This window comes from Harpia harpyja, chromosome Z (assembly GCF_026419915.1).
Source record: "Harpia harpyja isolate bHarHar1 chromosome Z, bHarHar1 primary haplotype, whole genome shotgun sequence".
NCBI lineage: Eukaryota > Metazoa > Chordata > Aves > Accipitriformes > Accipitridae > Harpia > Harpia harpyja.
The window spans coordinates 11,224,047-11,250,213 of NC_068969.1; the positions used below are offsets into that span (position 1 = coordinate 11,224,047).

Sequence of the window (26,167 nt, forward strand, 5' to 3'; positions counted from 1 at the left end):
GCTGGCAGTGGGCTGGAAGGCGGATCGTCCCATTTCACCAGGAGCAGTGAGGTTCTTGATGAGCCTCGTTGAGCGTTTCTGGGGCCACAGAGGTTGGCGCGGTCCTTGCTTCGCCATGCTGAAGGCTGGCTCTGCCTGCCGGAGCCTGTGCTGGGAGCGGAGGGCCCAGGAGGAGGGGGACTGGGAGATCGGAGGTGTCCTGGAGCAGCAGGCAGGCTTCTCCCTCCGGGTGCCCCAGCCAAAGCGGCTAGCAAAGGTGCCTGGGGTGGCCTGAGGGAGGGGGACATTGGCAGGCTGCTTTGTGGGATACCTACTGGCAAAGCCACTGACTGGGGTCACGTGGAAAGGAGAGTTAATGGCTGAAAAATAAAACCACTGCCCAAACTTCTGCCTGGGCAGACAGGGAGAAGAGCGACAGCCTCAGCAAAAGGGAGTGGGCTGGTGCAATTGTGCTCTGGAAGGGACTTATGGGGGTTTTATCTGAGCAAGGTATGGGGCTTGCTGCCTGGCGGGTCCCCAGCTGGGGTAATTACAGTCTGTCTTGCTGAGAGGGTTGCTCTGTGCCTGCCTGTGATTGTAGCAGGGTTTCCTGGAGGAATTAGGAACATCGTCACATCTGTCTGTCTGTCCAGCTCCCATCTTTGCCAGTATTTCCTAATTTGCAGCAGGGTATGACCCTCCAAGGTAGTGGGATCTGTTGGCTTTCTGGGAGCTGGGTAGGTGGGGTGAGGCAGGGGGCCTCAAATCTCATAGCTGCTGGGGTGCGTGCTGTGGTGGGAGCTGCGCCATTGCCAGTCCAGGTTGGTGCTGCGCTGCCTGCACCCCTGCAGCCTGAGCTGCTGGCACGTGAGTGTGCCTAACATGGGGGTGAGATGCTGCTAACGGCCAGGGTCCTGGGAGAGCGTAGGCGGGCACACTCCTGTGTTCGTGCCCGGGAGATCACTCGTGTGGTGCAGGGTCCCAAGAGGAGGGAGTTTGTTTCCAAGGAAAATAAAGATTAAAGAGAATTAAACAAACCGGAGATGGGCTGAGGGAGGAAGAGATGTGGAGCAGATAAGAAGGGGGGAAGCAGGGAGAATGGCACAAAAGCCTTGGAGACCCTGAAGGAGAGAGGAAGGAAACAGTAGGAGGAGAGCGCAGGGAAAGGCAGTGTGGAGGAGGCAGACAGGGCGCAGTGGGGAAGCAAAACACCCCGGGCCCTGGCATCGGCTCCTGTGTTTGCCCAACCTCCTGCTGGGACTTCCTTCTGCCCGAATCTCACCAGCATCTTTGTTACTGAGAGCTCAGTTTACTGCCAAGATCTGGGACAGGGAGGAAACCTGAGAGTTATCTCAGTGGAGAGCCTGAGGATAAGGAGAAGGCGCAGCTGCACCGATGCTCCCTCTCCAGCCTGGGTAGCACCCTGCTAGCCCCCGGGGCTGTGGCTCCAAGCTTCCTTAGCCAAGGACTTGGGCCTTTTGGGGGCTGCACTGGGGTGCAGGGCTCTGCCCTGGGGTGGGAAGGAGGAGACCCTCCAAGCAGCAGGCAAAGACCTGCAGCGTCTCCCTGTTCCCTCCCGCAGATGGGATCCACAGCGTGACGGCCCAGTGTGTCCTGCGGGTGATCATCATCACGGAGGACATGTTGGCCAACAGCATCACGGTGCGGCTGGAGAACATGTGGCAGGAGCGCTTCCTCTCACCGCTGCTGTCCACGTTCCTGGAAGGGGTGGCCACCGTGCTCGCGACGCCCAAGGAGGACATCTTCATCTTCAACATCCAGAACGACACGGACGTGGGCGGCACGGTGCTCAACGTCAGCTTCTCGGCCCTGGCGCCGCGGGGCGGGCGCTACTTCAGCTCGGAGGAGCTGCAGGAGCAGCTGTACATGAAGCGCATGGCGCTGACAGGCGCCTCCATGCTGGAGGTGCTGCCCTTTGACGACAACGTCTGCCTGCGGGAGCCCTGCCAGAACTACATGAAGTGTATCTCTGTACTCAAGTTCGACAGCTCAGCCCCCTTCATCGCCTCCCCCTCTACACTCTTTCGGCCCATCCACCCCATCACTGGCCTGCGGTGCCGCTGCCCGCAGGGTTTCACCGGGGACTACTGCGAAACGGAGATCAACCTCTGCTACTCCAACCCCTGCCTGAACGGTGGGATCTGCACCCGCAAGGAGGGGGGATACACGTGCGTTTGTCGCCAGCACTTCAGCGGTGAGTGCCCCGGTCTGGGGGCCACGGGAGGATGGGTGAGCGGGTCCCTTGGCATTGCCGGCACCATGGTGGGGTCCTCTTCCCAGCAGGGCAGCAGGTGTCAGAGCCCCTCTTTGCCCGCAGAGGTCTGGCTCTGCTCCCGCCTCTTCGTGTTTCCATGGCGCTGGATGTGCAGGGCTGAGGTTGCCATAGAAATCTGTCTTGTAGGGAGGTGGCATGGAGGGCTCTTGGGCACCCTGGCCACCACCTCCCAGCTTTTTTCACAGAGCAGGGGGACCAAGCTGGACCGTGCCAGGCTGGGGCACAGGAGGCTCCTCGGCCCTGCCCCTGTCAGTGGGGTGATGGGCTCTGGGACCATTGGAGGTACTGGTTTCAGCTTGCGCCAGTCTTCAGCTGGTTTGGCAGAGGTCTGGAACCCACGCTGGCCCCACGTGCGGTGGGTGAGCTGCTGCCCACCCAAAACAGAAGGGGAGGCTGGGCGTAGCTGCCCCAACAGGCAGGATCCGATCCAGGCAGATCTGGTCCTAGCCGTGAGGGGAATCCTTGGGCCGGCCAGTGTCTTGTTGCCACAAGTCCCCAACAGGCTGTGGAGACCCATGCCTGGCCACTGGCAACCTGGGCGTGAGGGAAGGTGGCCTGTGGCTACTGGGAAGGGAGCCTCTGCCTTGCCCTCCCTGCCGGGAGGGAGCACGGCAGCAGATGGCTGCCTTGGAGCCACTCTCCTGTTGGTGGCTCCTGGTGAGATAAGCAGAGTCAGTGGTAATTAACCCCCAGCATTTGAAGCGTGAACAGCCATTAGCAGAAGGGTTAATGAGCTCATTTCCCTGTCACTTCATGCTGTCTTCTCATCTTCCTTGCGTGCCATGGAGCAAGTAATGGGAGCAGGGCCCGGGGCGTAGGACTGCAGCTGAGTGGTTCCCTGCATGCTGCAAGAACAGCACGGGAAAAGGGGCTGGCCAGACCCCCTGCACTGCACTGCACTGCACTGCTGAGCTGGCTTGGGGCATCCCCGTTACCAGTGCCAGCAAGGTGCAAGCCCTCATCTGGCTGGTTTCCACTTGGGTTTTGCTCCTATGTCAGAGCCTGCATGCAGGGTTAGGAGGCTCCTGGTGCTGTTACGAGACTTTTGTAGCTATTGGCAGGGGAGCTCAGTGGTGCTGGGCTGTCCCCATACCCCAGAGCCAGGACTGTGATGCCCGTCCCAGGCCTGTGTGGTGGCAGTGCCCAAGGAGGCACTCTCAGCATTGCCAGGACTTCCCTGAGCTTGTCCTTGCCTCTCCATCCTTAGGACTGTGCAGCCCAGCTGTGGCCAGTCCCCTCCTGTCCCATTCCCATGCCATCCTGAGTCCAAACTTGCCCCTTCAGCCAGAGCTGGCATCCCATCCAACCCAGTGGCTCTTGCTGCAGGGCCGGCGGTGGTAGCTAGCTTGCTGGCTACTGTGGGGAACACATGGGTGACACCTGGGTTGTCACAGCTTTTGCCTGCCCCCAGCTGCCCCACAAACTCCTGCCCCTTGGTTGCCCTGCCCCAAACCCAGGCTGAGGTCTGCACTCCCAGGGCAAGGAGTGGATGGGTGGCTGCTGCGTGCGTGCTTGGGACGTGTCCCAAGCCTCTCGTCTTGCTCCCCACCAGGCGAGAACTGCGAAGTGGACAGCCGCTCGGGGCGCTGCGTGCCTGGTGTGTGCCGCAACGGCGGCACCTGCACCAACGGCGCTGATGGGGGCTTCCACTGCCAGTGCCCGGCAGGCGGCTTCGAAACACCCTTCTGCGAGGTGTCCACGCGCTCCTTCCCACCGCGATCCTTCGTCATGTTCCGGGGCCTGCGCCAGCGCTTCCACCTCACCCTCGCCCTCTCGTGAGTCCTCTCCTTCCTCCACTGGACACCAGCATCTGCCAGTTCACCTGGCCCTGCTCTGGTGGAACTTGTGCGCCCTGGGCCTGTCCAGGGACTCGCTGATGCTCTCCAGACCCCCGTGTTACCAGCCTTGCCTTGCCACGGGGCTGCCCTGGTGCCTTTAGCCAAAGGGCTCTGAATCTACACTGTTATGTCTCCCCTGGCATCAGCTCATCCCTTCCTTCAGTGCCTCTGCCCTTCCCTGCTGCCAGCTCTCTGCCTCCACGCCAGGCCCCCATGCTCCCAAAGCATCTGCTGGATCAAGCTCTCAGCCCCTTCCCAGCTGGGCTTGTGCCTGGGGCCAGGCCTGGCTCTCACCCTGTCCCTGTGCTGGGACGCTGGTGCATGCCACGGGAGAGTGGGGTTCTCCGTGTGCTCCTTGTGCCCACCCTGCTCTCCCGCTTCCTTCCTTGCCCCAGGTTCAGCACCGTGGAGCCCAGCGGCCTCCTGCTCTACAATGGGCGCCTAAACGAGAGGCACGACTTCCTGGCGGTAGAGATCATCCAGGGGCAGGTCCAGCTGAAATACTCCACAGGTAAGGTCGGCCCTGCCTGTCGCGGGATTTGTGCTGTGGGAGCTACGAGAAGGCCTGTGCTGAGTGGGGAGACCGGGCTGCTGCCCTGGATGGAGCCTGTGCTAAGGGAGGTGGGTTTGAGAGAGATGTTGGTGAGCCTGAGTGGATGGCACAGGAGGCAGGTGTGTGTCTTGGGACACTCCCTAGGATTAGGAGTGCGAGTGCAGCAGGGGTGTTGTGAACACAAACCCTTTTGGGGTCTCCACTGCTGTTCTGCCCCGTTATGTCACCGCGAGCTTCACCTCCTGCCTTGCCGTGAGCCAGTCTGGAGAAGAGGACCCTCCTGGGAGGGTGTTTGCTATCCTGTCGGTCTCATCCCTGCTGCCTTGTGCCATTGCTGTGCCCATCCCGCCTGCCCCGAGGTGTGTCAGGATGAGCTGCCAGGAGCACTGGGCCCTTGCGTTAACAACTGGGGCTTTCCTCCCATCCTGGGTCCGGTGCTCCTCCCGTCTCCTCTGCCTGCAGTGCCTGGTGGCCATCCTGCTACTGTAGCTCTGGTTGTGCTGGTCTCCTCAGGGCAAGGCTCAGCAGTGAGTGGCTGGCAAGGGCCAGATGCACGGTGCCACAGCACCCTGGCAGTCAGCCTGGACAGAGGAGCCATCCTGGGGTGCTGGTGACCGGTTCTAGGACTGCAATTCCCCCCTCCCCACTCCTGCTGCAAGGCTGCAGCAGGCAGAGGCTGGCATGCTGAGCTTGTCTCCCTGAAGCCCTTCTCCATCCCTGCACGAGGTTGTCGGCAGTGCGGCGGGCTTGGTGCCTGCAGGAGGGGCGGGTGTGTCTGAGGGCTGTCCGGCTTCCCTCAGCATGCCATCATCCCTGTCTCCGCAGGAGAGTCTAGCACGGTGGTGAGTCCCTACCTGCCGGGGGGTGTGAGTGATGGGCAATGGCACACACTGCAGCTTCGCTACTACAACAAGGTACGTGTGCCCCAGCTGTCTCCCCGTGTGTGTGGGTCTCTCCCCGTGAGGCTTGAGCGAGCGGCTCTGGCTCTCCTGTTCTCTGGCTCTGCCCCACGGGGGAGGCTGTGGAGAGAAGGTAGAGGTAGTTTTCAGCCCTTGGGGATGGGTGCAGTGGAGCAGCCAGCCAGGTGCAGGGGAGATTGACCCTCAGGACCACACTTGGAGGCTGCAGGAATGCACTCTATGCAGTGTCCTTGCCCATGTCCATCTCTGGTGCTGCTTGCTGGGCTTGGCTGGAGATGTCCCTCCTGCCTTGCTCACACCTCCAGCAGTGCAGCGGTGTGTGGGCCATGCTCAGGCCCTTTCCTTGCTGTTGTGCGAGCCCTTGGGTGCCTGGGTCTGGGGGCACATGTGCTGCTAATGCCCTGCATTTGGTTTCAGCCCAAGGTCAGCGCCCTGGGGGTGGTGCAGGGCCCCTCCAAGGACAAGGTGGCCATCCTGACAGTGGATGAATGTGATGCCTCAGTGGCCCTGCAGTTTGGCAGTGAGATCGGGAACTACTCCTGTGCCGCAGAGGGTGTGCAGACCAGCTCAAAGAAGTGAGTCCTTGGGGACTGCTGGGCACTGTTGCGGTGGGGAAAGGAGCAGGGCACTTGGGTCCCCTGTGGTGTCAGCCCTTCACATCTGGGACCTTGGCTGTGTCTGCCTGTCCCCAAGGATGTCTGCTTCCCAGCCCCTTGTGCTGGGGAGCCAGCTAGTCGGCCTGAGGTTGCTGTGGCTCTTAAAGCCCTGGGCTTCTGTCCTTGTAGGTCCCTGGACCTCACAGGTCCCTTGCTCCTCGGAGGGGTCCCCAACCTGCCAGAAAACTTCCCTGTCACTCACCGGGACTTTGTGGGATGCATGAGAGACCTATACATCGACAGCAAACGCATTGATCTGGCCTCCTACATTGCCAACAACGGAACTGCTGCAGGTACCAGTGCCTCTGCTCCTGCCAGCCCCTGCCCTGGGAATAGCATCTCCTGCTCACGCAGCAGCACTGCCAGGCTCTAACAGTGTCATGGCAGCACAGCTGGAGCTGAGAAGCTTTCTATTGGAGAACAGGGCCTCCTCCCTAAATGAGCCAGTCCCCACCCCAGCTAATGTTCTGGGAATGTCCCCTGATCCCAAGTGCAGAGTCTGCAGAGCTGGCCTGGCTGGGAGATGCTAGGTAGTCAGTCCAGCTCCGCAGTGTCTTTCTTGTGGCATGAGGATCAAGGCTGTTGCTGCTCCTTATCTCTGAGCAGACAGGGCCTGTGCGGAGAGACTGAGCGGCTGGGCTTCCCCCTCTGGCAACCAAGGAAAGGGCTGGTGGGCAGTGGTGCCTCTCCATGTGGGCTGGGGGGAGGTGGTGAGCAGGTTGAGGCTGATGTGGGTGACATTGATTACCTCCAGGCTGCCATGCCAAGCACACATTCTGCGACTCCAGCCCCTGCAAGAACGGCGGCACCTGCTCTGTCAGCTGGGGGACCTACTCCTGCCTCTGTCCTGTTGGCTTCGGGGGCAAAGACTGCCGCCACCGTGAGTGAGCGGGCGCTGCTGGGTGTGGGCAGGGCGGGTACGTGCAAGACTGCGGGGGTTGCTGTGGAAGCAGAGTAAGGGGTCCGTGTGAGGTGAACTACCTCTGTTGTCCCTGCATCCAGTGCTCCCTGTGTAGTGCCCATCCCTTCTCCTCACGTCCACTTTCCTTTCCAGCCATGCACCATGCCCACTATTTCCAGGGCAACAGTGTCCTGACCTGGGACTTCAAGACAGATGTGAAGATCTCAGTGCCGTGGTACCTGGGTCTGGCGTTTCGGACACGCCAGCCAGACGGGGTGCTTCTGCAGGCCCATGCCGGCCAGTACACCACCCTGCTCTGCCAGGTAGGGCCACAGCCTCAGCTGCAGCACTGTGCCCCAGCCTCTACTGCCATCCACCCCAGGAGATCAGGAGGACCCTGCCCTCCATGTTGATGCCAGCCCAGGCAGAGGGTGGTTGCTGGAAGAGGTGTTTAGAAGGGCTGGGTTTCCCTCCCCATCCTCAGAGGGAGGGTAGGCTGGAGGCAGCCAGAGTTGGTGAGGCCTTTGCTCACTGCTGCCATTGCTGGTTCCCTCTCTGCAGCTGGCTGGGGGCCTGCTCTCCTTCATGGTGAGCCGGGGGTCCGGGCGCAGCACCAGCCTCCTCCTGGACCAGCTGTGGCTCAGCGATGGGAGATGGCACGACCTCCAGCTGGAGCTGCGGGACGTCCACAGCGGGCGAGACTCACGCTACGTCATCACCCTCACCCTGGACTTCGGGCTCTACCAGGTAGGTGCTGCTTGAGACCCCGGTACCAGGACGGGAACTGTGGGGGATGCTTGGCATACACGGGCCAGGCTGGGCCCCTGCACCCTCAGAGAGGACTGGGGCAGAGCTGATGCCAGTTGCCCCATGTTACTCCCTTTCCTTCTGCAGGATACAGTCGTTGTCGGAAATGAACTGCATGGCCTGAAGGTGAAACACCTGCACGTGGGGGGAGTCCTGGGCTCTGGCGAGGTGCAGAATGGGCTGAGGGGCTGCATACAGGTGAGTCCATTGCTCTGAGCCTTCCCTTTCCAGCCGGTCTGTTACGTGGAGGGGTGGAAACACAGGCCTGGCAGCTGCTGCCAGCGTCCCTCCTGGTGGTGACACTCCCTCTGAGCATTCAAGACTCTGAAGTGCTGCAGGGCAGCCATAAATCAACACAGCAGGGATGACAGCGGGTGGCTGCCCCTGGGGGTTTGTGGAGGGCAGGAGGACTGGAGCCTCATGTGCCTGTCCTAGCTTCACCGTGAATTTGTCGCCTGCATTGCAGGGTGTGCGACTGGGTGACAGCATCACTGGGACCGTGCTGCCCAAGCCCAGCCATGCCCTGCGGGTGGAGGCTGGCTGCAGCGTGCCGAGCCCCTGTGACTCCAGCCCTTGCCCAGCCAACAGCGTCTGCAAGGATGAGTGGCAGAGCTACTCCTGCGTCTGCCAGCCAGGTAGGGCCTGCAGCGCCCTGCCACCCTTTTGCTCTCCACATGTGTCTGTCTTCTCTCCCTGTGTGGCTCCTTCCTGGCCTGTGACTGCTCTCCTGTCCGTCCCTTGGGCAAGTCTCATCCCTGTCAGACACGCATTAATTCTTCAGAATCCCTCCTGAGCCCCCTGAATCCACTCCTTGGTGCTCTGGCACCTCTCAAGGGGAAGGTGCTTGCTTTACATGGTGCTCTCTGTCCACACCTCAGGGTACTACGGAGGGGACTGCGTGGATGTGTGTCACCTCAACCCCTGCAAGAACAAGTCGGTGTGTCGCCGCAAGCCAGGCTCACCCCTGGGCTACGTGTGCGAGTGCGGAGGGAACTTTTTTGGGCAGTACTGTGAGCACAGGTGAGATGCGGGGCACAGGGCAGGGCCATGGCCTCCGTGCCTGGCTCTGTGCTGCCCTCTCATCTTGGCTACGTGACCAGGGACCTCTCAGTGCTACCCAGCTCCTTGGAACTGCTGAACAGTTGGGCTGCTGGGAGGAGAAGGCCTGGGGGATTTGGTTGTTGTAACAGCAGAGGTATTTCTCTCCCTAGGATGGACCAGCAGTGTCCGAAGGGCTGGTGGGGGAACCCCACCTGTGGGCCCTGTAACTGTGATGTGAACAAGGGCTTTGACCCCGACTGCAATAAAACCAACGGGCAGTGCCACTGCAAGGTGAGGGGCAGCTGTGCCCGTGGGGACGTGGCCCATGGCTTGCCTGGAGCCCTGCTCATCCTTGGTGCTGTTCTTTGTCCCCTCCAAAGGCCTGGCAGCTGCCCAGGCCTGCCTTTGTGTGCCTGCTTCTGGGCTGGATCCCCACTCAGCTCTTCTGTGTGGCCCTCCTGCCCCAGCACGGTGACGATGGGGGCAGTGGGGGTGCTTGCAAAATCAGGAGAGCCTGGCCCATCTCTGCCCTGGCTCCAGTGGTTCCCCAGGTGCTGGCCTCAGCTGCTGTCCCGATGGGCTGTCCGATAGCTGTCCCTGTCTCCCCCCAGGACTTCCACTACCGCCCCAAAGGCAGCGACACCTGCCTGCCTTGCGACTGCTACCCCGTGGGCTCCACCTCACGCTCCTGCGACAAGGAGACGGGCCGGTGCCACTGTCGGCCCGGGGTCATCGGGCGCCAGTGCAATAGCTGCGACAGCCCTTTTGCCGAGGTGACGCCCAGTGGCTGCGAGGGTGAGTGTGGGCACGGTGGGGAACTGGTGCCACGGGGCTTGGCGTCAGTGGCCTTCCCCTGTGACCGGCCCCTTGGGGTGTGTGTCTCCACAGTGCTCTACGACGGCTGCCCCAAAAGCCTGAAGGCAGGTGTGTGGTGGCCCCAGACCAAGTTTGGCTTCTCAGCTGCAGTGCTGTGTCCCAAAGGCTCCTTGGGTGAGTGGGGGATGTGATGGGGAGGGGAGGGGGCAGCCTGGCTGTCCTCCCAGGGGCTGTAGCAGCCTCAGCAATATCACTCTGTTCTTGTGCTGTCCCAGTCCCATTTAGCTGGGCTTGAGGGCTGGGAGAAGGAAGTTGAAGGAGAAAATGCCATAGCCTGGGGGAGAGTAGAGGGGGCTGGCCACGGGGCTGGGAACAGGCTGTGGGGTCTAGGCCCATCACCCAGCCCTGGGACTGTGCCGATCCCTCGGCCTCAGTCCCCACCTTCTCCCCGCCGCTTTTTGGTTTCAGTGGGCTTGAGGCTGGGGTTAGGCCTGGCACAGCAGCTCGGTGCCCGCAGCGCCTTGCTGTGTCTCTGCTGGCCCCGTCCTCGGTGTGCACTGTGAGGGGAGCAGGGCACAGTGTGCCGTTAGGTGAGTGTCTCGGGTAGGAGTCAACGTCCCGAGCTGGAGGAGGCCGTCCTGGGCGATGGCAAAGGAGTGAGCAGGGTGTCTGGGACTGTAGGGCAGCGCAAGCCCCAGGGGACAATACAAACCCTGTCCTTCTCCAGCCGTTCGCCCCAGGAGGAGGCAGGTTCGGCTCCTAACTGTTGTCGCTTCTCTCCCCGGTTCTTTCGCCCTCCGTGCTCAGGCTTGAGGGGTGCAGGTAAGGTTGTTCCCATCTCCTTCCCCCTGTGCTGTCAGGGCTGCGCCCCGTGGCTTTCCCTCCCTGCTTCCTGCCTGGCACCCTGCACACCCCTGCGCTTTCCCCTCTGCTTCTGGAGCTGCCGAGTGTCTTCCCAACGCTTTGCCTGGCCTCACCGCTCCTACATGCTCTTCCCTGCTCCCAGCACACTAACCAGCACAGACTTGGCTGCAGCCGCATGCAGCCCCTGCCACCCGCTGTCCTGAGCCTGCAGCGTTGGCTCTGGGCGGGTCCGCTCTCTGCTCTCCGGCTGGGATGGATGCTGGCTCTCCCGGGCTGGTACCTGCTTGCTTAGGCTGGGAGGGGAAGGAGCTGGTGATGAGCAATGGGTGGTGAGGCCAGGAAGGCCATGGAGGAATGGCCATGGGGTGGAGGAAAGGGGGAGCTGTTTGAGCGGGGGGGGCAGTAGGATGGGGGCAGGAACTGATGGGCATGCACAGGACAAGGTCCTGTTCCCTCTGCCTGGCTGGCAGGGGAGGCAGAGGGACCTGGCAGCCAGATCCTGCCCAGATCTGCAGCTGAGCTGATCCCTGTTCTCTGCTGGGGGATGGCCAGCAGTGTGGAGGTTTCTTTGTTCTCCCTGCTCCCAGCTGCAATGGCACTGGTCCCTGTGCTTCTGCAGCTGGGGGAAGGGTGGTTGCAGAGGACAGCTAGGAGCTGGAGATGGTGGGAGGGGACACGATAGTCACTGGGGCTTTTCTGAGCAGCAACTGGAGCCTGCTCCAGGCTCCCTCTCTGCGCTTTGGCCATGCTGCTGCCCTCTCCCAGCCATGGGCACCTGGGTAGGCTCCTGTGCCCTGGTGCCCTCCCCGGGAGGGCCTGGTCCACAGTCGTGCTGGCTATGCTGGGGTTGTCCGGGTTCCTCTTGCTCAAAGTGTGTGTGGTGACACTCCGAGCCCAGGACACTGCTGTCCATGTTGGCTTCAGCAGCGCTTTTGGTGGTTGTTAACAGCTGATCCCATTCATTGCTGGTATCTCCACTGCTGTGCAGTAGTGCTTGCACCTCAGCCAGGGACTGGGGTCTTGGGCTGGGTCTTGAACCCGCACTGCTGGATGGGGGATCCCCCATCCCACTCCTCCATCCCACTCAACTGCAGGGGCTCGTCTCTGGGGCGGGTTTGCCAGCCCCACAGCAGGGGTGTTGTCGTCCTGGCGTGACTTTGCCCTGTAGAGAGAGGCAGGACCTTAGCAGGCATTGCAGGCTGTCAGCCAGGGGATGCCTAGAGCTGCATAGGCTTCAGTAGTTTGGGGTCAGATGTGCCCTAAGGACACAGACATGTCCCCACCAGCAACCGGAGGCTTCTCCAGCCTGAGCCCTGCCAAGTCACTTATTCCTCTTTGCAATTCTGTGTGATGGCACCTGGTGTGATGCAGCCCAGAAGCACACAGAGGAACCCAGCTCCTGGAGGGAGGGCATGGCAGCAGCTTGCTGAGGTGATGCAGACCAAGGGTGGAATGGGTTGCACTGGTGCAAAGCAGGAGGACGGCCCTGGGGTGTTACAGGCCCTCCCCATCGCTTGCTGGTGCTGCTCTTCGGGATTAACTGGTACAGAGAGTCCCTGCTGGGGGGATGCAGCAGGGGAGCCATGTATCCCTTGCTGAATTTCAGACATGCCCTTCCTCCTGGTTTTAGGTGCAGCCATCAGACACTGTGATGAGGAGAAGGGCTGGCTGGAGCCAGATCTTTTCAACTGCACTTCACCTGCCTTCAAGGAGCTCTCCATGCTGGTAATGCCCTCTCAGCTCTGCAGCCCTGACAGGGCAGGAGCCATACAAACAAGGGCTCACAGTCGGGTTTCAGAGAGCTCAGCTCTCATTGAGCACCTAGAGTAGGGGAAGGCTCTGCCACAGTGCTCGGCACCTTTCTCTTCTCATCTCCTGTCCCCAAACCCATCCTGTGGGAGCACTGGTCTGAGCTGATGTTCACTTTGGTTTAGTTGAATCTTTTGAGTGACCCCATCAGAAGCGACCTGTGTCCTGCCCCAGTATTTGAGAGGAAAACAAATAACCCTAAGCAGGGCTGAATTGTTTGAAGCTGGTGGGATGTCTGCTCTGTGGGACATCTGTAGCCCCCAGACTCTGTCAGTGACAAATCCCTTTGAAATATCCAGGCAAGTTTATTAAACACTTGCATCTAGGCTGAATTGTAACTGAAGCCGGGAGAGTTTCCAGGGAAGTATCGCTAGATGTTTGCCCTGTCCTTTCATCTCATTGGCCTTTGTTGTGTACAGCACTGGGTTAGCTGGGCCAGTGCAACCCCTGGTGTGTTGCTGGAGGCTGGTTGTCTGCCAGAGATGCTCCCTGTTCTAGTGACCACTGCTGTGAGTGTCCATGGCTTGTGCCATGGTTTCAAAAATAATCTCTTGGTCCAGTGGGGCCTGCAGCATCCCAGTTTCCCAGTGAGGAACCTGCTTAATTGTTCAATCCCTTCCTTTCTCCCTGCTGGCAGCTGGAGGGCTTGGAGAGGAACGAGACTGAGCTCAACACAATTGAAGCCAAGAAGCTGGCCCACCGGCTCCGGGCCGTGACGGACCACATGGACCACTACTTTGGCAATGACGTGCACATCACTTTCCGCCTGCTGTCCCGCCTCATGGCCTTTGAGAGCCGGCAGCGTGGCTTTGGACTGACAGCCACGCAGGATGCCCACTTCAATGAGGTGAGTCCTTCCCCCAGATCAGAGTGGCTTTCGATGCTGCTTCTCTTTATCAGCCACCCCAAGCCTGGGTCTCTGAGGGGATCGAGGGTGTTGTGAGACCATGTCAGGAGCACTGGACTCCCCAGTGCCACACAGACATTGACCCACAGGAGCGAGACCTGTGGAGGCCACCTGCATGGTCGGGGCTGGAGCACAGCGTGGATGAGGCGAGGCAGAGAGCTGGGTTTGCTCAGCTGCCTGCAAGTCCCTCATGGCAGGGGTGCAAGGAAGATATCTCTGTAGGACACTGGGTAATGAGCATTGAGGGTGGGGGCCCATCGCAGCAGAAAGTACCCCTCTTCCCCAAGCCCCTGTGCAGCAAGCTGGGCAGAGAGCACAGTGCTGCAGCCTGGAGATGGTCAGGACAGGGCCCAAAGGTAGTGCTTCCCTCACCCCCTGCCCCCATGTCTCTCCCATGCAGAACCTGCTGCGTGCAGGCAGCTCCGTGCTGGCACCCGAGAACCGGGAGCACTGGGCCATGCTGCCACACAGTGAGCACGGCAGTGCCAGCCTCATGGAGCAGCTGCGGGACTACTCAGGCACGCTGGCCAGCAACATGAAACTCACCTACCTCAACCCTGTCGGCGTCGTCACCCCCAACATCAGTGAGTAGGATCTGGCTGGTGATGGGGTCTGGCTAGACTGATGCAGAGCCACTCCTCCATCACACCCAGTCCCCTTCTCCTCATCTTACTTCACCTCAGCAAGGGTGCTGATAACATCTTTGGTGGCTCTCAAACACGGGGAGGTGTTTGTGAGAGACGTCCTGGTCCCATCCCTGTCTGTAGTAGCTGACAGACCACCAAGAGCCAGCAGAGCCAGGAGTGTGCTGCCTGCTCCCAGTTACCTCCCAGTCTCTAGTGAAAAAGCTGCTGGCCTCAGTGGCAGAAGTAGTCTGGCAGAGCAAGGATCTGGGCTCGGAAAGAGCACTGTGGGTGCTGGGATTTCATGTAATGCCCAAACACGGGACATATCCACAACCCAGCCTGTGGCTCGTACAGTCCCTTTGCCAGTGACTTCAAATCTGGGGTGCCCTGGAGCATGGTTGCTCTCCAGGTGGCCATCCTAGAACTGACTTTCACTCCGTTGCTCCTCCACAGTGCTGAGCATCGATCGCATGGAGAACCACTCCCATATCCGCCGGCGCTACCCTCGCTACCACAGCAGCCTCTTCCGGGGCCAGCCGGCCTGGGACCCCCACACCCACGTTGTGCTGCCGCTGTCAGTGCTGAGCCCCCCAAAAGCTGAAGGTGAGCATGTGAGCATCGCTCAAGGAACAGCGTGGGTGGGCCTGGCTGGCAGGGAAGCTGTAGAATCACAGAATGGTTTGGGATGGAAGGGACCTTTAAAGGTCATCTAGTCTGCATGTACCCCTGCTGAGACCTGGCTCTGTCAGAGGTCCGCAAGTCACCCCTGAGAGCCCAGAGCCTCTGACTTCACCACATCCCAGGGGCTCCTGATGGCCTCACAAGTTGCCTTCAGAGCAGCATGTGTGTGTCTGTTCTCACCACCCCCTTGTGTGCCTCAGCTGCCCCCACAGCAGTGCCCACACTGGCTGGGGGCGAAGGGAACTACACTGTGGAGAACTCCTCCCCAAGGCAGGCGCTGCCGGAGCCTGAGCCCGCTCTCACTGTGATCATCCTCATCATGTACCGCACCCTGGGGGGGCTGCTGCCTGCACGCTACCAGGTGGATCGCCGCAGTGTCAGGTATGTCCTGCTCCTCGTTGCCTTCCACAACCACCTGTGGAGAGAGGCTGGCTGGACTCTGTTTTGCTCCCTCCGGCAGTTGCTGAGTCTGCAATGGCTTGGGTTTGGTTCCCAGCCAGATGGTCCTGCGCTGCTCTGCCTGTTCCCCACCTTGGTGTTGCTCTGTCCCATGTTTCCCAGCTCCTTGGTGTGGGCTGGGCAGAGCTGTTCCTTCTGAGATGTCAGCGCAGGGCATCCAGGAAGTCCCCAGAGGGTTGCAGCTGCCAGGCACAGTGATGGTAGAGCTCCATTGCTCCTTGCAGGCTCCCCAAGAATCCTGTGATGAACTCCCCCATCGTGAGTGTGTCTGTGTTCAGCAACCACACCTTCCTGCGGGGGCCCCTGGACACCCCTCTCGTGCTGGAATTTCACCTGCTGGAGACAGCCAACAGGAGCAAACCTCTCTGCGTCCAGTGGAACCACTCCAACCCGTGAGTCGAGCACAGCTGGGCCACTCTCTGAGCTGCTTTCCCCAGGCACCTCCTCATTCCCCAAGTTTCCCTGGCCATGATAGGCTGCGTACCTGGGCAGCACTGGGATGTGGGGGTTTCTGCCCTCTCCCAGGGGGTTCATTCCTGCTGGGAGGGCACAGCAGGGTTCCTGCAGGGCTTTGGCTCCAGTACTTCAGCTGTAGGAGTGCAGTTGTATCTGCTGGTAGAAAAGCCTTGCCAATCACCCCTCTACTCTGCGGTTCCTTCCCCGCACACCACACTCATCTGTCTTCTCTCCTAAGTGCACTCTGCTTTTTGGTGGCTGCAGGACCAACCCCTCTGGCTTCTGGACAGCCAGGGACTGCGAGCTTGTGTACCGAAACACCACACATGTCCACTGCCAGTGCTCCCAGTTTGGCACCTTTGGGGTTCTGATGGACAGCTCGCACCGAGAGGTAACCTCAGCCTGCATGGCTATGGGCGGTGGTGGGGGCTATTAGCCACTGGGTCCCAGAATAAGCAGGGACAGGCAGAAAATTCCCTGTGGGACACGAGTAGAGATTGAGAGCTCAGTAGGCTTCCCGTGTCTCCCCCTAACACTGCCATTTGCCTTTTGTTCTCTGCTGCTGCAGCAACTGGAAGGTGACCTGGAGACATTGGCCATTGTCACCTATTCCTTGGTGTCTCTCTCCTTGGTGGCTCTGCTGCTGACCTTCTCCTTCCTGACCTGCCTCAAAGGCCTCAAGTCCAACACACGTGGCATCCACTCCAACATATCAGTCACCCTCTTCTTCTCTGAGCTGCTCTTTCTCCTGGGCATCAACCGCACTGAGAACCAGGTCTGTGGGCTTAAACAAGCACGCCCATGGGGGTGGGGGCGAGGCATGGATGATGCAGTTAGCGTTGGCACAGTGGGACCATCTCTGAGTGGCTTTTGTCTCCCCAGTTTCTTTGCACTGTGATTGCCATCCTCCTCCACTGCTTCTTCCTCTCCACCTTCGCCTGGCTCTTCGTCCAGGGCCTCCACATCTACCGCATGCAGACTGAAGCCCGCAATGTCAACTTTGGAGCCATGCGTTTCTACTATGCCATCGGTTGGGGAGTGCCCGCCATCATCACCGGTAGGAGCTGCTCGTCCTACAGCCATGCCAAAAGCACCAGTTCTCAGCAGCCTCCTGATCCCCTGGTGTTGCCCAGCTCACTTACCCAGTGGGGAGAGCTAAGGGTGGGCCTGCCACGGCCAGCAGTGCTGGCAGCAAGCAGTGCTGTGGTGGTCAGCTGGGGACCACGTATCAAGGACTGTCGTTTTGCCTCCTAGGGAGAATTAATTCCTCAGCGCATCTCCCCATGGCTTGTTTGATGGGCACGGGACTCATGCTGTCCCAGGGCTTGTGGTTAAGGTCTCCTGGTTTCCCAAGCCTGCATGCTTGGGTGACCTGTTGCTGGCAGTGAATGCTGGCTGGGCTGTGCTGTGTCAGGCACGCCTGGAGAAAATGAAATAAAGGCCCTGATGCTGGGGCTCGCAGTCCTGGTTCTTTCCCCTGTGGCGGGGAGAGAGCCCCTTCATGGCCTTCAGTGCTGGGATGGGATCAATATGGCTTGGATGAGTCCAAGGCTGCTGGGTCTGGACATGACCTCTCCTTTCCTCCTATAGGGCTGGCTGTTGGCCTGGATCCTGAGGGCTACGGGAACCCTGACTTCTGCTGGATTTCCATTCATGATAAGCTGGTCTGGAGCTTTGCAGGCCCCATTACTGTCGTCATTGTGGTAAAACCCTGTCCTGTTTCACCCACAGCCCTCTCCTGCCTCCCTTCTCTGCACCATGGGCACTTGCCCCTTCCTTAGCTGCCCACTGCCTGCCCCGTTCTCTGTACTCTCCTTCCTCAGTTAGAGGCCCTCTCTCTGTCCCTCCTCGCTCCAGCCAAACCTGGGGGAGGCCATGGCTCAGGCATAAAGGGGAAAGGAGGGGACATTCACATGGGCCTGGCGGACCAGGAGTCTGCCCACACTCTGTGCTGGGGATGTCGGGTCAGAACCAGCCCTTGGCACAGCTTCTAATCAGTGCCAACGCTTTCAGATGAATGGGGTCATGTTCCTGCTCGTGGCCAAGATGTCCTGTTCCCCAGGCCAAAAGGAGACCAAGAAGAAATCGGTTCTGTGAGTATTAGTGGCCAAACTCCCAGCAGAGCTCCTGTGGCTCATGGTTTTTAGCATTTTCAGTGACCATCCTCCCTCTTCCACCATCGCAGAGTGCCTCTCTGTGCATCAGTGTCAGCCTTGCAGCCACTCTCCTCTCCCACACCTGCCAGCCACATTAACCCTTCCTAAACTTTGTCCTTTCCTCTTGTTCCTACATCCCCATCTCCACACTGTCCTGCCAGCCTGTCCCCCTTCACCACCTGCCCTCACAGCCACCCATTTTGTCTGCCTGGATTCAACACTCTGGCCTTGTTGACTCTCAGCACCTCCTTCCTTTCCTACATGCTCCTTCTGAGACCTTTCCCTGATCCCTCTTGGGCCAGCCCTGGACCTTGGCTCAGCTCTCTGTGGCTCCAAATCACCTGTGTCATTTGGGCTCCTGTGTTTGCCATGTGTGATCCAGAAGGGAAGGCCTGGGAGTCAGGGGGAGCTGTGCAGGGGTGTGCCCACAGTGCTGGGCACAGCAGGGAGGGCTGAGCAGGAGTGCACTTTCCCCTCTGGATCTCTGTCTGTGAGTACTAGACTATAGATTAACAATACGCACTAACCTATCGGTGTGTGTCTGTGTGCCTGTCTCTCTCTCTCTCCAGCATGACGTTACGGAGCTCCTTTGTTCTGCTTCTAGTTATTAGCACTACCTGGCTTTTTGGCCTCTTGGCTGTCAACAACAGTGTCCTGGCTTTCCACTACCTCTACACTGTCCTCTGCAGCCTCCAGGTAACTGCCCGGCCTCTGCCAGGGGAGGGCACGGGTCAGCCCAGGAGAGCATCCCTGTGGTCCCCACGGCCATCTGTGGAGAGTGGGTGTCCTGCACTGAGCCTCCAGCGTCCCACTGGGCTCCTTATCCCTTCTGCTGTCACCACTGCAGCAGCAGGTGACTCTTGCCAGTCCTCGCTGCTGTGGCCGCAGTGAGTGGTGGCACAGAGCAGGAGGTGGCTGCAAGGTGCTTGGTTCAGAGGTGACATCCATGGGGCAGCAAGGACCGTCTTTGGAGGGAAGGGGCCTCCATGCTCTCAAAGGGCAGAGCAAGAGAGCGGCCTGCAATGGAGGTGTCGGACACCCCAAATATAACCCACAGCAGCACCCTGTGGACCTCCTGCCACCACCATGGCTGGTGTTGCTGCAGGGGACCCTGCCAGCTGCTGCTTGGCCACTGCCAGCCAGGAGGACATCCCACCCTTTCCTCCCTTACCCGTGGCCACCATGGGCGTTAGCACCGACCAGTGTTGGGGGGCTTTTTGGTGCATCCCAATCCTGGTGGCCACCAGGGCCAACACACTGGGCTCTGGAGGAGCCAGGGACTGTCCCGGCACTGGCGCTGCGGGCGAGCAGGTCGGCTGGCAGCAAGGGGCTGTTTCTCACTGCATCTCTCCCCACAGGGCCTGGCTGTGCTCGTCCTGTTCTGCGTGCTGAATGAGGAGGTACGGGAGGCCTGGAAGCTGGCCTGCCTTGGCAAGAAGGGGCAGAGCGAGGAGGCCACAAGGAGCACACAGGTGGGCGAGAGCAGGAACAGCCCAGGGATCTGGGGACAGGCTGCCTGCCTGGGACAGGACCTGATGGGGACGTCCCTGCTTCCCTGGGGGGGTGGCAGGTGTGGGTGGGAAGGCCATCCCCTGGGCTGCTGTGGCACCTTCTTAACAGGGCACATGCCCTCTCTCCCCGCCTTGCCAGGGCCCCAATGCCTACAACAACACAGCGCTGTTTGAGGAGAGCGGGCTCATCCGCATCACCCTGGGGGCCTCCACCATCTCATCGGTGAGCAGCGTGCGCTCTGCCCGCACCCACTCCAGCCAGCGGGCTTACCTCAGGTAGGGAACGGCGCAGGGCTCCGGGGTGCCGGGAGTGCCCAGGCAGAGCCAGGTTGTCCTGCCGCTCTAACCGTTCACGCCTCCTATCTTTCAGAGATAACGTGACGGCACGTCAGGGCTCGGCCCTAGATCACAGCCTGCTGTCTCATGCTGGCCCCACGGACATCGATGTGGCCATGTTCCACCGCGATGCTGGGGGAGGTAAGGCTCAGTCAGCCCTGTGCCTGGGTTTGGGGCGAACCCTGCGCATCCCGAATTAACTCTTGACTTAAGGAAATTCTTCCCAGTACAGGCTCTGGCTGGATGTACGGTTACATCCCCCACCCCGTGTTCAGCTGTGACTTCCAAACACGCTGCGGATAGGAGGGAGAGGTAGCAACTGTGTCGCTTAGCACAGCCTCCTCCCGGACAGATGGCAAAGGGCATAGCCAGTCTCCAAGGAGCTAGAAATGGAGGAGGCAAGAGAGGGGCATAGGCTGTTGCGGGGTCCCTGGGGACACCGGGCTCCCCAGTGCAGCACGGGCCTTTGACTCACTGGAGTGAGACCGGCGGGGTCCACTCTCGCAGCTGGGGCTGGGGTGTGGGACAGGCAAGCAGAGGCTGAGGCAGGTGGGTTTGCTCAGCCTGGAGAAAGAGGAGGCAAATGGGATCTTACAGCTATTTGCAGCTGATTACGGGGAGGTGCAGTGAGATGCCAAGCAAGGGAGCAGGCACAGGCTGCTGCCAAGGGAAAGACAGTTGGGGGTAAGGCAGGCTGTTGTCCTCACGAGGGTGGTCAGCTCTGGGGTGGTTCTGCCTTCCTGTCCCTGCCACGGAGAGCCTCTCCCACCTTCATTCCAAATGTCTCTCCAACACACACTGTGTCCCTACAGACCAGGACTCAGACTCGGACAGTGACCTGTCTCTAGATGAAGAGCGCAGCCTCTCCATCCCGTCCTCAGAGAGCGAGGAGAATGTACGCCTGCGGGGCCGCTTCCAGCGCCAGTTCAAGCGGGCAGCACACAGCGAACGCCTCCTCACTAACCCTGCCAACACCACTCCCAAAGGCAAGTCCCAGGGGCTCTAGCAGGGGAAGGGGTGAGCTCAGTTCTGTGGGGGCCACGCCATGTCTTGTGATGGCTTCGATTGCTGCTCACGGAAATATTCTCTCCCTCTTCCCTGGGGCCTGTTTTGCTTTGTCCTTTTGCCAGATGTGGATGGCAATGACCTCATGTCATACTGGCCGGCTCTGGGCGAGTGCGAGGTTCACCCCTGCTCCCTGCAGAAGTGGGGCTCCGAGCGGAAGCTGGGATTCGACATCAACAAGGATGCGGCCAACAATAATCAGCCAGACCTGGCCTTGACCAGCGGGGATGAGAACTCCCTCACCCAGACCCAACGGCAAAGAAAAGGTAACGGCCTGGAGCAAGCGGGCAAGGGTGGCCTTGCCTGTCTCAGGTTCACGTGGCCCTGAAGGCTCAGCATCAAATCCATCTTGTCGTGTCCTTGGGGAGGTATGGCTTATCTCCTCCCGTTTTCATGCTCTTTTCACCGTTATGCAAAGATTTGATTTCTATTTCTGTCCGGTGCAGGGATTTTGAAGAACCGCCTCCAGTACCCTCCGACTCTCCAAGGCCTGCCATCCGTTGGCAGGATGACCAACGAGCTGACGTGGTACAAGACCTCCACGCTGGGTCACAGGGCTGTCCCCGCCGCCTCCTACGGCAGGATCTACTCTGGGGCAGGCAGTCTGTCACAGCCAGCCAGCCGGTACTCATCGCGGGAGCAGCTTGACATGCTGATGAGGAGACAGATGTCGCGGGAGCAGCTGAGTAGACACAACTCAGGAGAGTGCTTGGAAGCTGTGTCCAGCCGGCATGGGTCCAGGGAGGAGCTGGACACTATCCCCAGCAGGCATGGGTCTACTGAACACCTGGAAAGTATACCGAGCAGACATGGATCTAGGGAAAACTTGGATCTACTTGCTGCTAGGTCCAGTCAGAGAGATCATGGGAACACACTGCCCCGGAGGCAGGGCTCCAGAGACCACCTTGACACGTTACCCTGCAGATTTGGGTCAAGAGAGCAGCTAGACTGTGGGCCAGTGAGAGAGGTCTCTAGAGAATGGCTAAACACATTGCCAAGTAGGCAAGTGTCCAGAGACCGAATAGACGTCCTGCCAAGTCGAGATACTTCTCGAGAACAATTGGATTTGCTTTCTAGAAGACAGCCTTCAAGGGACCAGCTAGCGTCAGCTAGACAAACTTCAAGGGAGCAGCTGGACTTCCTGTCCAGAAGATCTAATTCCAGAGAGCCTCTGGACACAGTGCCTAGCAGGCATCCCTCGCAGGACAACCTGGGGAGTCTCTCTAGGAGGCAGCTGTCTAGGGAAAGCCTAGAGCCGCTGTCAAGGAGGCAGCCTTCTAGAGAGAACCTGGAGACCGTTCCCAGCCGGCATCCTTCCACTGAACAGTTAGATATCCTTTCTTCCATCCTTGCTTCTTTTAACTCCTCTGTCCTGTCCTCGGTGCAATCTTCCAGCACGCCTTCAGGCCCCCAGACCACCGCCACCCCCTCTGCCGTGCAGACCTCCTCGACGCCCTCTGCAATGTGCCCCTCGACACCTCGCTCCACCACCTCCCACAGCATTTCAGAGCTGTCACCAGACTCAGAGTAAGTGTGTCCCTTCCTCAACCAGGCCTTGTTCAGCTGGTCTCATGCATCGTTCACCTGCCTTGCTTCTTCCCAAAGGGTTTGGGGGGAGAGGGCTGTGTAAGGGTGAGCCCCTGGGGTGAGTGGCAGGTGTCTCCCGGTCCTGAATAGTGACCAGGCAGGGAGAACCTGCAGGTGCAACAGCTCTGGGTGTTTGCAGTGCAGCACAAGCAGAAACCAGTCTATCTGAGTCCGCCTGCTCTGCCAGAAGTGATGGCCCTCACTTGTGGCCTGTGGGGGCTCAGGGAAGATTCTTTGTGCAGCCAGGCCGACCTCAGGGCTGGTCCCCTTGCTTAGTGCCAGCTGTAAGTCCCAACGAGCGGACGTGTGCGAGGGCCAGGCTGGCTGGAGAGGAGGAGGAGGCCCAAGTCCTACAGGAGCCCTGCCTGCCCCAGCCACATTTATCCCCAGGGTCCCTGTCCCAGTCTGTCATTTCTTCCGCTCCAGGTCTGCTCCCTGCTGGCACTGCTCCCATCCCATCCCATCTCTCCTTTCCTCTTCCCTGAACTCAGGGACTTGGAGACAATTGTTCCTGCCCTGACACAGGAGTGGGTTCCTGCGCTGTCCCCATCTGGCATAGCTTGGGGATGCAGCTGGAGCCCAGGGGAGATGCCATGGCTTAATGCTGTTTTTCTTTCCTCCGAGAAGAATAACGAGAAACGAGGGCCATTCCTGAGGGGCCGAAGCTGTCCACAAGAGAGACAGAAGAAGCAGGGCCCTTCGCCTAGCCAGGTGCTGCCAGCTGAGGTTTGGTGTCCCCAGGGGGCAGGGGCCAGAACTGATGATGGTCAGAGGCCCAAAACCGACCCTGCCTTCCCACGTCCTCTGGGCTGAGGGGCCGGCAGCCCACACCACCCACTGCTGGGAGCCTCCGGGGTCTCATCTGCCGCCATGGTCCCCATCGCCTGCTCGGTGTGACAGGTAGAGCAGGAGCCTGCTTGGGCGAGGGTGGCGTCTCTGACCCCCCAGGGCTGAGCTCTTCCTCTGCGAGCCGTTTGTCTGCTGGGTGTGCGTGTGTGTGCGCGGAGGGTGGGCAGGGGCAGGGGGATGGAAACAGAGCCCAGGATGTGGCGGCAGGGGAGGGTTTTCTACCTTTTTGTATCTTTGTAATCAGAGAGAAGAGAAATTTCTATGGTTATTTTTACGGATGGTCTGTTCCCAGGACCTGGAGCATTTGTTTCACCAACAGCCCTTTGCCAGCTTCGCTGGGGGTACCAGGGACCATAACCCCAGCGGACTGGAAAGACGGTGCCAGGCAGCCCTTATGGCTTTGCCAGCACCACTTTGTCCCATCCCCGTTGTGGGACAGCTGGTCCCGCTGCCCCTTGCCCTCCCACCATGCGGCTCCACACGTGTCTCGGTGCCGTCCTCCTGCCTGGCGTCCCTCAGCCCCCTGCAGCCGTGCTGGCGCTGCAGCCAGGCCCCCCTCTGCCCTCCTGTGGGACCCCGCTTGGAGCTGCCCCTTGTCCGTGAGCTGAGGCTGTGTGCCAGCGAGACCACAAGTGAGTGGGGCAGGAAATTCAGCACTAGGGATCTGCTGGGGGAGGAAACAAACTTTGCTGTTCAGTCCTGTCCTGTACCAGGATGGTACCACTCCTGTAAGTGCTGGTTTCCTCTGCTCAGCAAATGAGCACTATGTTTTTACCCACTGTATGTTACGCTCTTTAACCTGCGTGTTACAGAGCAAACCTCTGTTGGTTTGTGGGTCCAGGCAAGGAGCTGGATGACCCTAGCCCTGCTCAGCAGCAGGCTAGGCAGTTCCCAGAGCCGACGCTCACCCAGCGGAGGATTAGCATCTGCAGGAACATGATGTGGCTCCAGTCTTGGGGTCCAGCATTGCCCACAAAAGTTGTATCCAGCTGGTTCCCTGTGGGCTCTGCATACATATGCAGACATCCCTGCGCTCTCTGGCTGGCAGAGGAACCCAGCTCAGAGTGGCCTGGATTTTGGGAGAAGGAGATAAACAGCACTTTGTCCTCTCTGGAAATTCAGGCCACCCTGATGGTTTCTCTGCTTGGCTGGGGGCCTGGCCCCGGGCTCCCACTGGCCCTGCCGTGAGATGACACTCCTCTGTGCCTACCCCAGCCTCGGGCCAGGGGCATTCGGCTCTGGGGGCTGGCACCCTCCTTCTCACCTGCTGAGCGTGGTGCCTCTGCTCGGCTGCCCTGTGGTGCTCTTGGGGCTGCGTGACAGCACGCTCCTTACTGCCTTACTACCATGCTGCCGTAGCATCTTACTGCAGCCCAGCCTGACATGTTTACAGGAGAGGACTTGTGCCACTGTCCTCCAGGCCCCCAGGGAGGCCAAGGCCTCTCGGCTACGTCCCCGAGCCAGCGGGGAGAGTGTGGAGGGAACAGAAGGGCTGGGTGATGGGGGTGCCATGGGCCTGGCAGGGGCTGCCTGCCCCTGTCACAGCCCTGACGAGGCAGGCTCGCTGCCGCCCTTCTCCCAGGGATGGGGAGGGAAGGGCCTGCTGACATGTTTACATGCTGTTCGGGACCAGTGGACAGAGGGAAAGCCTGCCGTCTTTGCCTTCAGGAACAAGCTCGTTTACATGTTTTTCTCCGGCTGCACAGCAGTGGCACCGGAGTCCTGGGTTCCTGTCCCTGCTGCGCTGTAGGGCCCATGTTTCTGCTAAGTTGGGCACGGGGGCTCTTTGTGCTGGTGCCAAACGGAGAGCAAGTGACAAGTGCCAAAAAGAAGAGAGCAGCGGAGCCGGTGGCTGTTGCCACAGAGCTGGGCTGGTCAAGAAGCAGGAGTCAGTCTGTGGCTTGGTCCCCGATTGTAGTGCTGTGGCCTGGGCTCTGGGGAGCATCCTCCTTGGGTTTAGGTTGGGTTTGTTTCTTTGGGGGGTTTGGTTGTTTTGGTTTTTTCCTCTCTCCATCTCCCAATTCTGTGGGCAGGGAGCGGGGAGATGCCCGTGCCCCCTCCCCGGCTGTGTAAAAGTGTATCATGGAAGCGCCAGATTTGGAAATAAAAGTCTATAAAATGGTCCTGGCTTCTCTGCCGTCTCTCCCTGTGCTCAGGATCCATGGCTGGGGCTATGGGCACAGTGCCCGGGCTTGAGGCAATGCTGGGAGGGGGCTTGGGCAGGAGCTCACAGCCAGCTCCTGGGCTGAAGGGGAGTTGCCGTGGCCCGGGGCAAGGTGACCAGGTCACAGGGACTTCAGGTGCTGCTAGTTGCTTGAACTTGGCTCTGTCCAAGCCTGTTCACCCAGAGATGGGTTTGGCTGCAGTGGTGCCCAGTGGCCCCGGTCCTGGCTGGCAGGTCTGCAGCACTGCGGTGGCTGTGGTTAGCCACGGGGCCCACGCCTGGCAGCAGCTGGCACCCCTGGCCAGCAGCCTGGGTGAGGCCAAGGGGAGAAATCCACTGTCCGAAGGCAGCATGATCTCAGCAGGGCCGATCCGGGCTGCGGGCAAGGAGGGGGAAGCGTGAGGAGAGGCTGAGCGTGATCCTTGGGCCCTCTGTCCCTCCCTTTCTTGCTGTTGGAGGGGAAAGAGCAGGTGAGCAAAGGGCAGTATTGATCCACGGCACCTTGAGCAAGGCTCGCCATCAGTCATCTTCCCTCCATCCCTCACGGGCTCTGTCCTTAGCGCTGGCCTGAGCCTAACCCAGCCCAGGGCGGCCCCCGAGCACCGGGGAGGCCAGACGCACGGCAGCCCCCGGGGAGTCGCGTTGGCGATGCCAGGAGCTGCGGTGCGGTCCTGCAGCCCTTCCCGAGGCTGACCTGGGGGCGAGGGACCAGGGAGAGCGGGTGGGGGGGTCTGGGGAAGCCAGGGGGGGCCACAGGCAGAGCAGCCAGCCAGGGGTGCAGAGGCTGGAGGCTGGGGCGCAGGAACCAGTGGCACAGGGTGGGGACAGGGAGCGGCGATAAGGAGGCAGTAAATGGCAGCCGGCGCTATCAGTTGCTACCAAGCAGGAGC

General features: G+C 60.2%; 1 protein-coding gene across 5 annotated transcripts in view; it reads left to right on the top strand.

Moving 5' to 3' along the window:
* Nucleotides 1-25,236, top strand: part of CELSR3 (cadherin EGF LAG seven-pass G-type receptor 3) — a 35,326-nt gene extending 10,090 nt beyond the window's left edge. The window contains exons 2-35 of one of the 5 annotated variants that reach the window (XM_052776943.1): nucleotides 1,562-2,194; nucleotides 3,828-4,050; nucleotides 4,509-4,624; nucleotides 5,492-5,580; nucleotides 6,004-6,161; nucleotides 6,372-6,535; nucleotides 6,997-7,122; nucleotides 7,297-7,466; nucleotides 7,705-7,890; nucleotides 8,038-8,148; nucleotides 8,417-8,585; nucleotides 8,829-8,970; nucleotides 9,162-9,282; nucleotides 9,603-9,786; nucleotides 9,880-9,981; nucleotides 12,302-12,396; nucleotides 13,118-13,327; nucleotides 13,788-13,971; nucleotides 14,467-14,616; nucleotides 14,895-15,075; nucleotides 15,378-15,545; nucleotides 15,874-16,000; nucleotides 16,178-16,384; nucleotides 16,492-16,666; nucleotides 17,200-17,312; nucleotides 17,623-17,702; nucleotides 18,335-18,461; nucleotides 19,124-19,237; nucleotides 19,416-19,552; nucleotides 19,647-19,753; nucleotides 20,425-20,598; nucleotides 20,743-20,943; nucleotides 21,124-22,204; nucleotides 22,892-25,236. In XM_052776943.1, the coding sequence (XP_052632903.1) occupies nucleotides 1,562-2,194; nucleotides 3,828-4,050; nucleotides 4,509-4,624; nucleotides 5,492-5,580; nucleotides 6,004-6,161; nucleotides 6,372-6,535; nucleotides 6,997-7,122; nucleotides 7,297-7,466; nucleotides 7,705-7,890; nucleotides 8,038-8,148; nucleotides 8,417-8,585; nucleotides 8,829-8,970; nucleotides 9,162-9,282; nucleotides 9,603-9,786; nucleotides 9,880-9,981; nucleotides 12,302-12,396; nucleotides 13,118-13,327; nucleotides 13,788-13,971; nucleotides 14,467-14,616; nucleotides 14,895-15,075; nucleotides 15,378-15,545; nucleotides 15,874-16,000; nucleotides 16,178-16,384; nucleotides 16,492-16,666; nucleotides 17,200-17,312; nucleotides 17,623-17,702; nucleotides 18,335-18,461; nucleotides 19,124-19,237; nucleotides 19,416-19,552; nucleotides 19,647-19,753; nucleotides 20,425-20,598; nucleotides 20,743-20,943; nucleotides 21,124-22,204; nucleotides 22,892-22,919 (6,353 nt within the window). In that variant the 3' untranslated portion in view covers nucleotides 22,920-25,236. Of the gene's footprint in view, nucleotides 1-1,561; nucleotides 2,195-3,827; nucleotides 4,051-4,508; nucleotides 4,625-5,491; nucleotides 5,581-6,003; nucleotides 6,162-6,371; nucleotides 6,536-6,996; nucleotides 7,123-7,296; nucleotides 7,467-7,704; nucleotides 7,891-8,037; nucleotides 8,149-8,416; nucleotides 8,586-8,828; nucleotides 8,971-9,161; nucleotides 9,283-9,602; nucleotides 9,787-9,879; nucleotides 9,982-10,614; nucleotides 10,630-12,301; nucleotides 12,397-13,117; nucleotides 13,328-13,787; nucleotides 13,972-14,466; nucleotides 14,617-14,894; nucleotides 15,076-15,377; nucleotides 15,546-15,873; nucleotides 16,001-16,177; nucleotides 16,385-16,491; nucleotides 16,667-17,199; nucleotides 17,313-17,622; nucleotides 17,703-18,334; nucleotides 18,462-19,123; nucleotides 19,238-19,415; nucleotides 19,553-19,646; nucleotides 19,754-20,424; nucleotides 20,660-20,742; nucleotides 20,944-21,123; nucleotides 22,205-22,891 lie in introns of those variants that run through there. The other 4 variants (XM_052776941.1, XM_052776942.1, XR_008233481.1 and 1 more) reach the window with 4 other exon arrangements.
* Nucleotides 25,237-26,167: the final 931 nt, after the last annotated feature.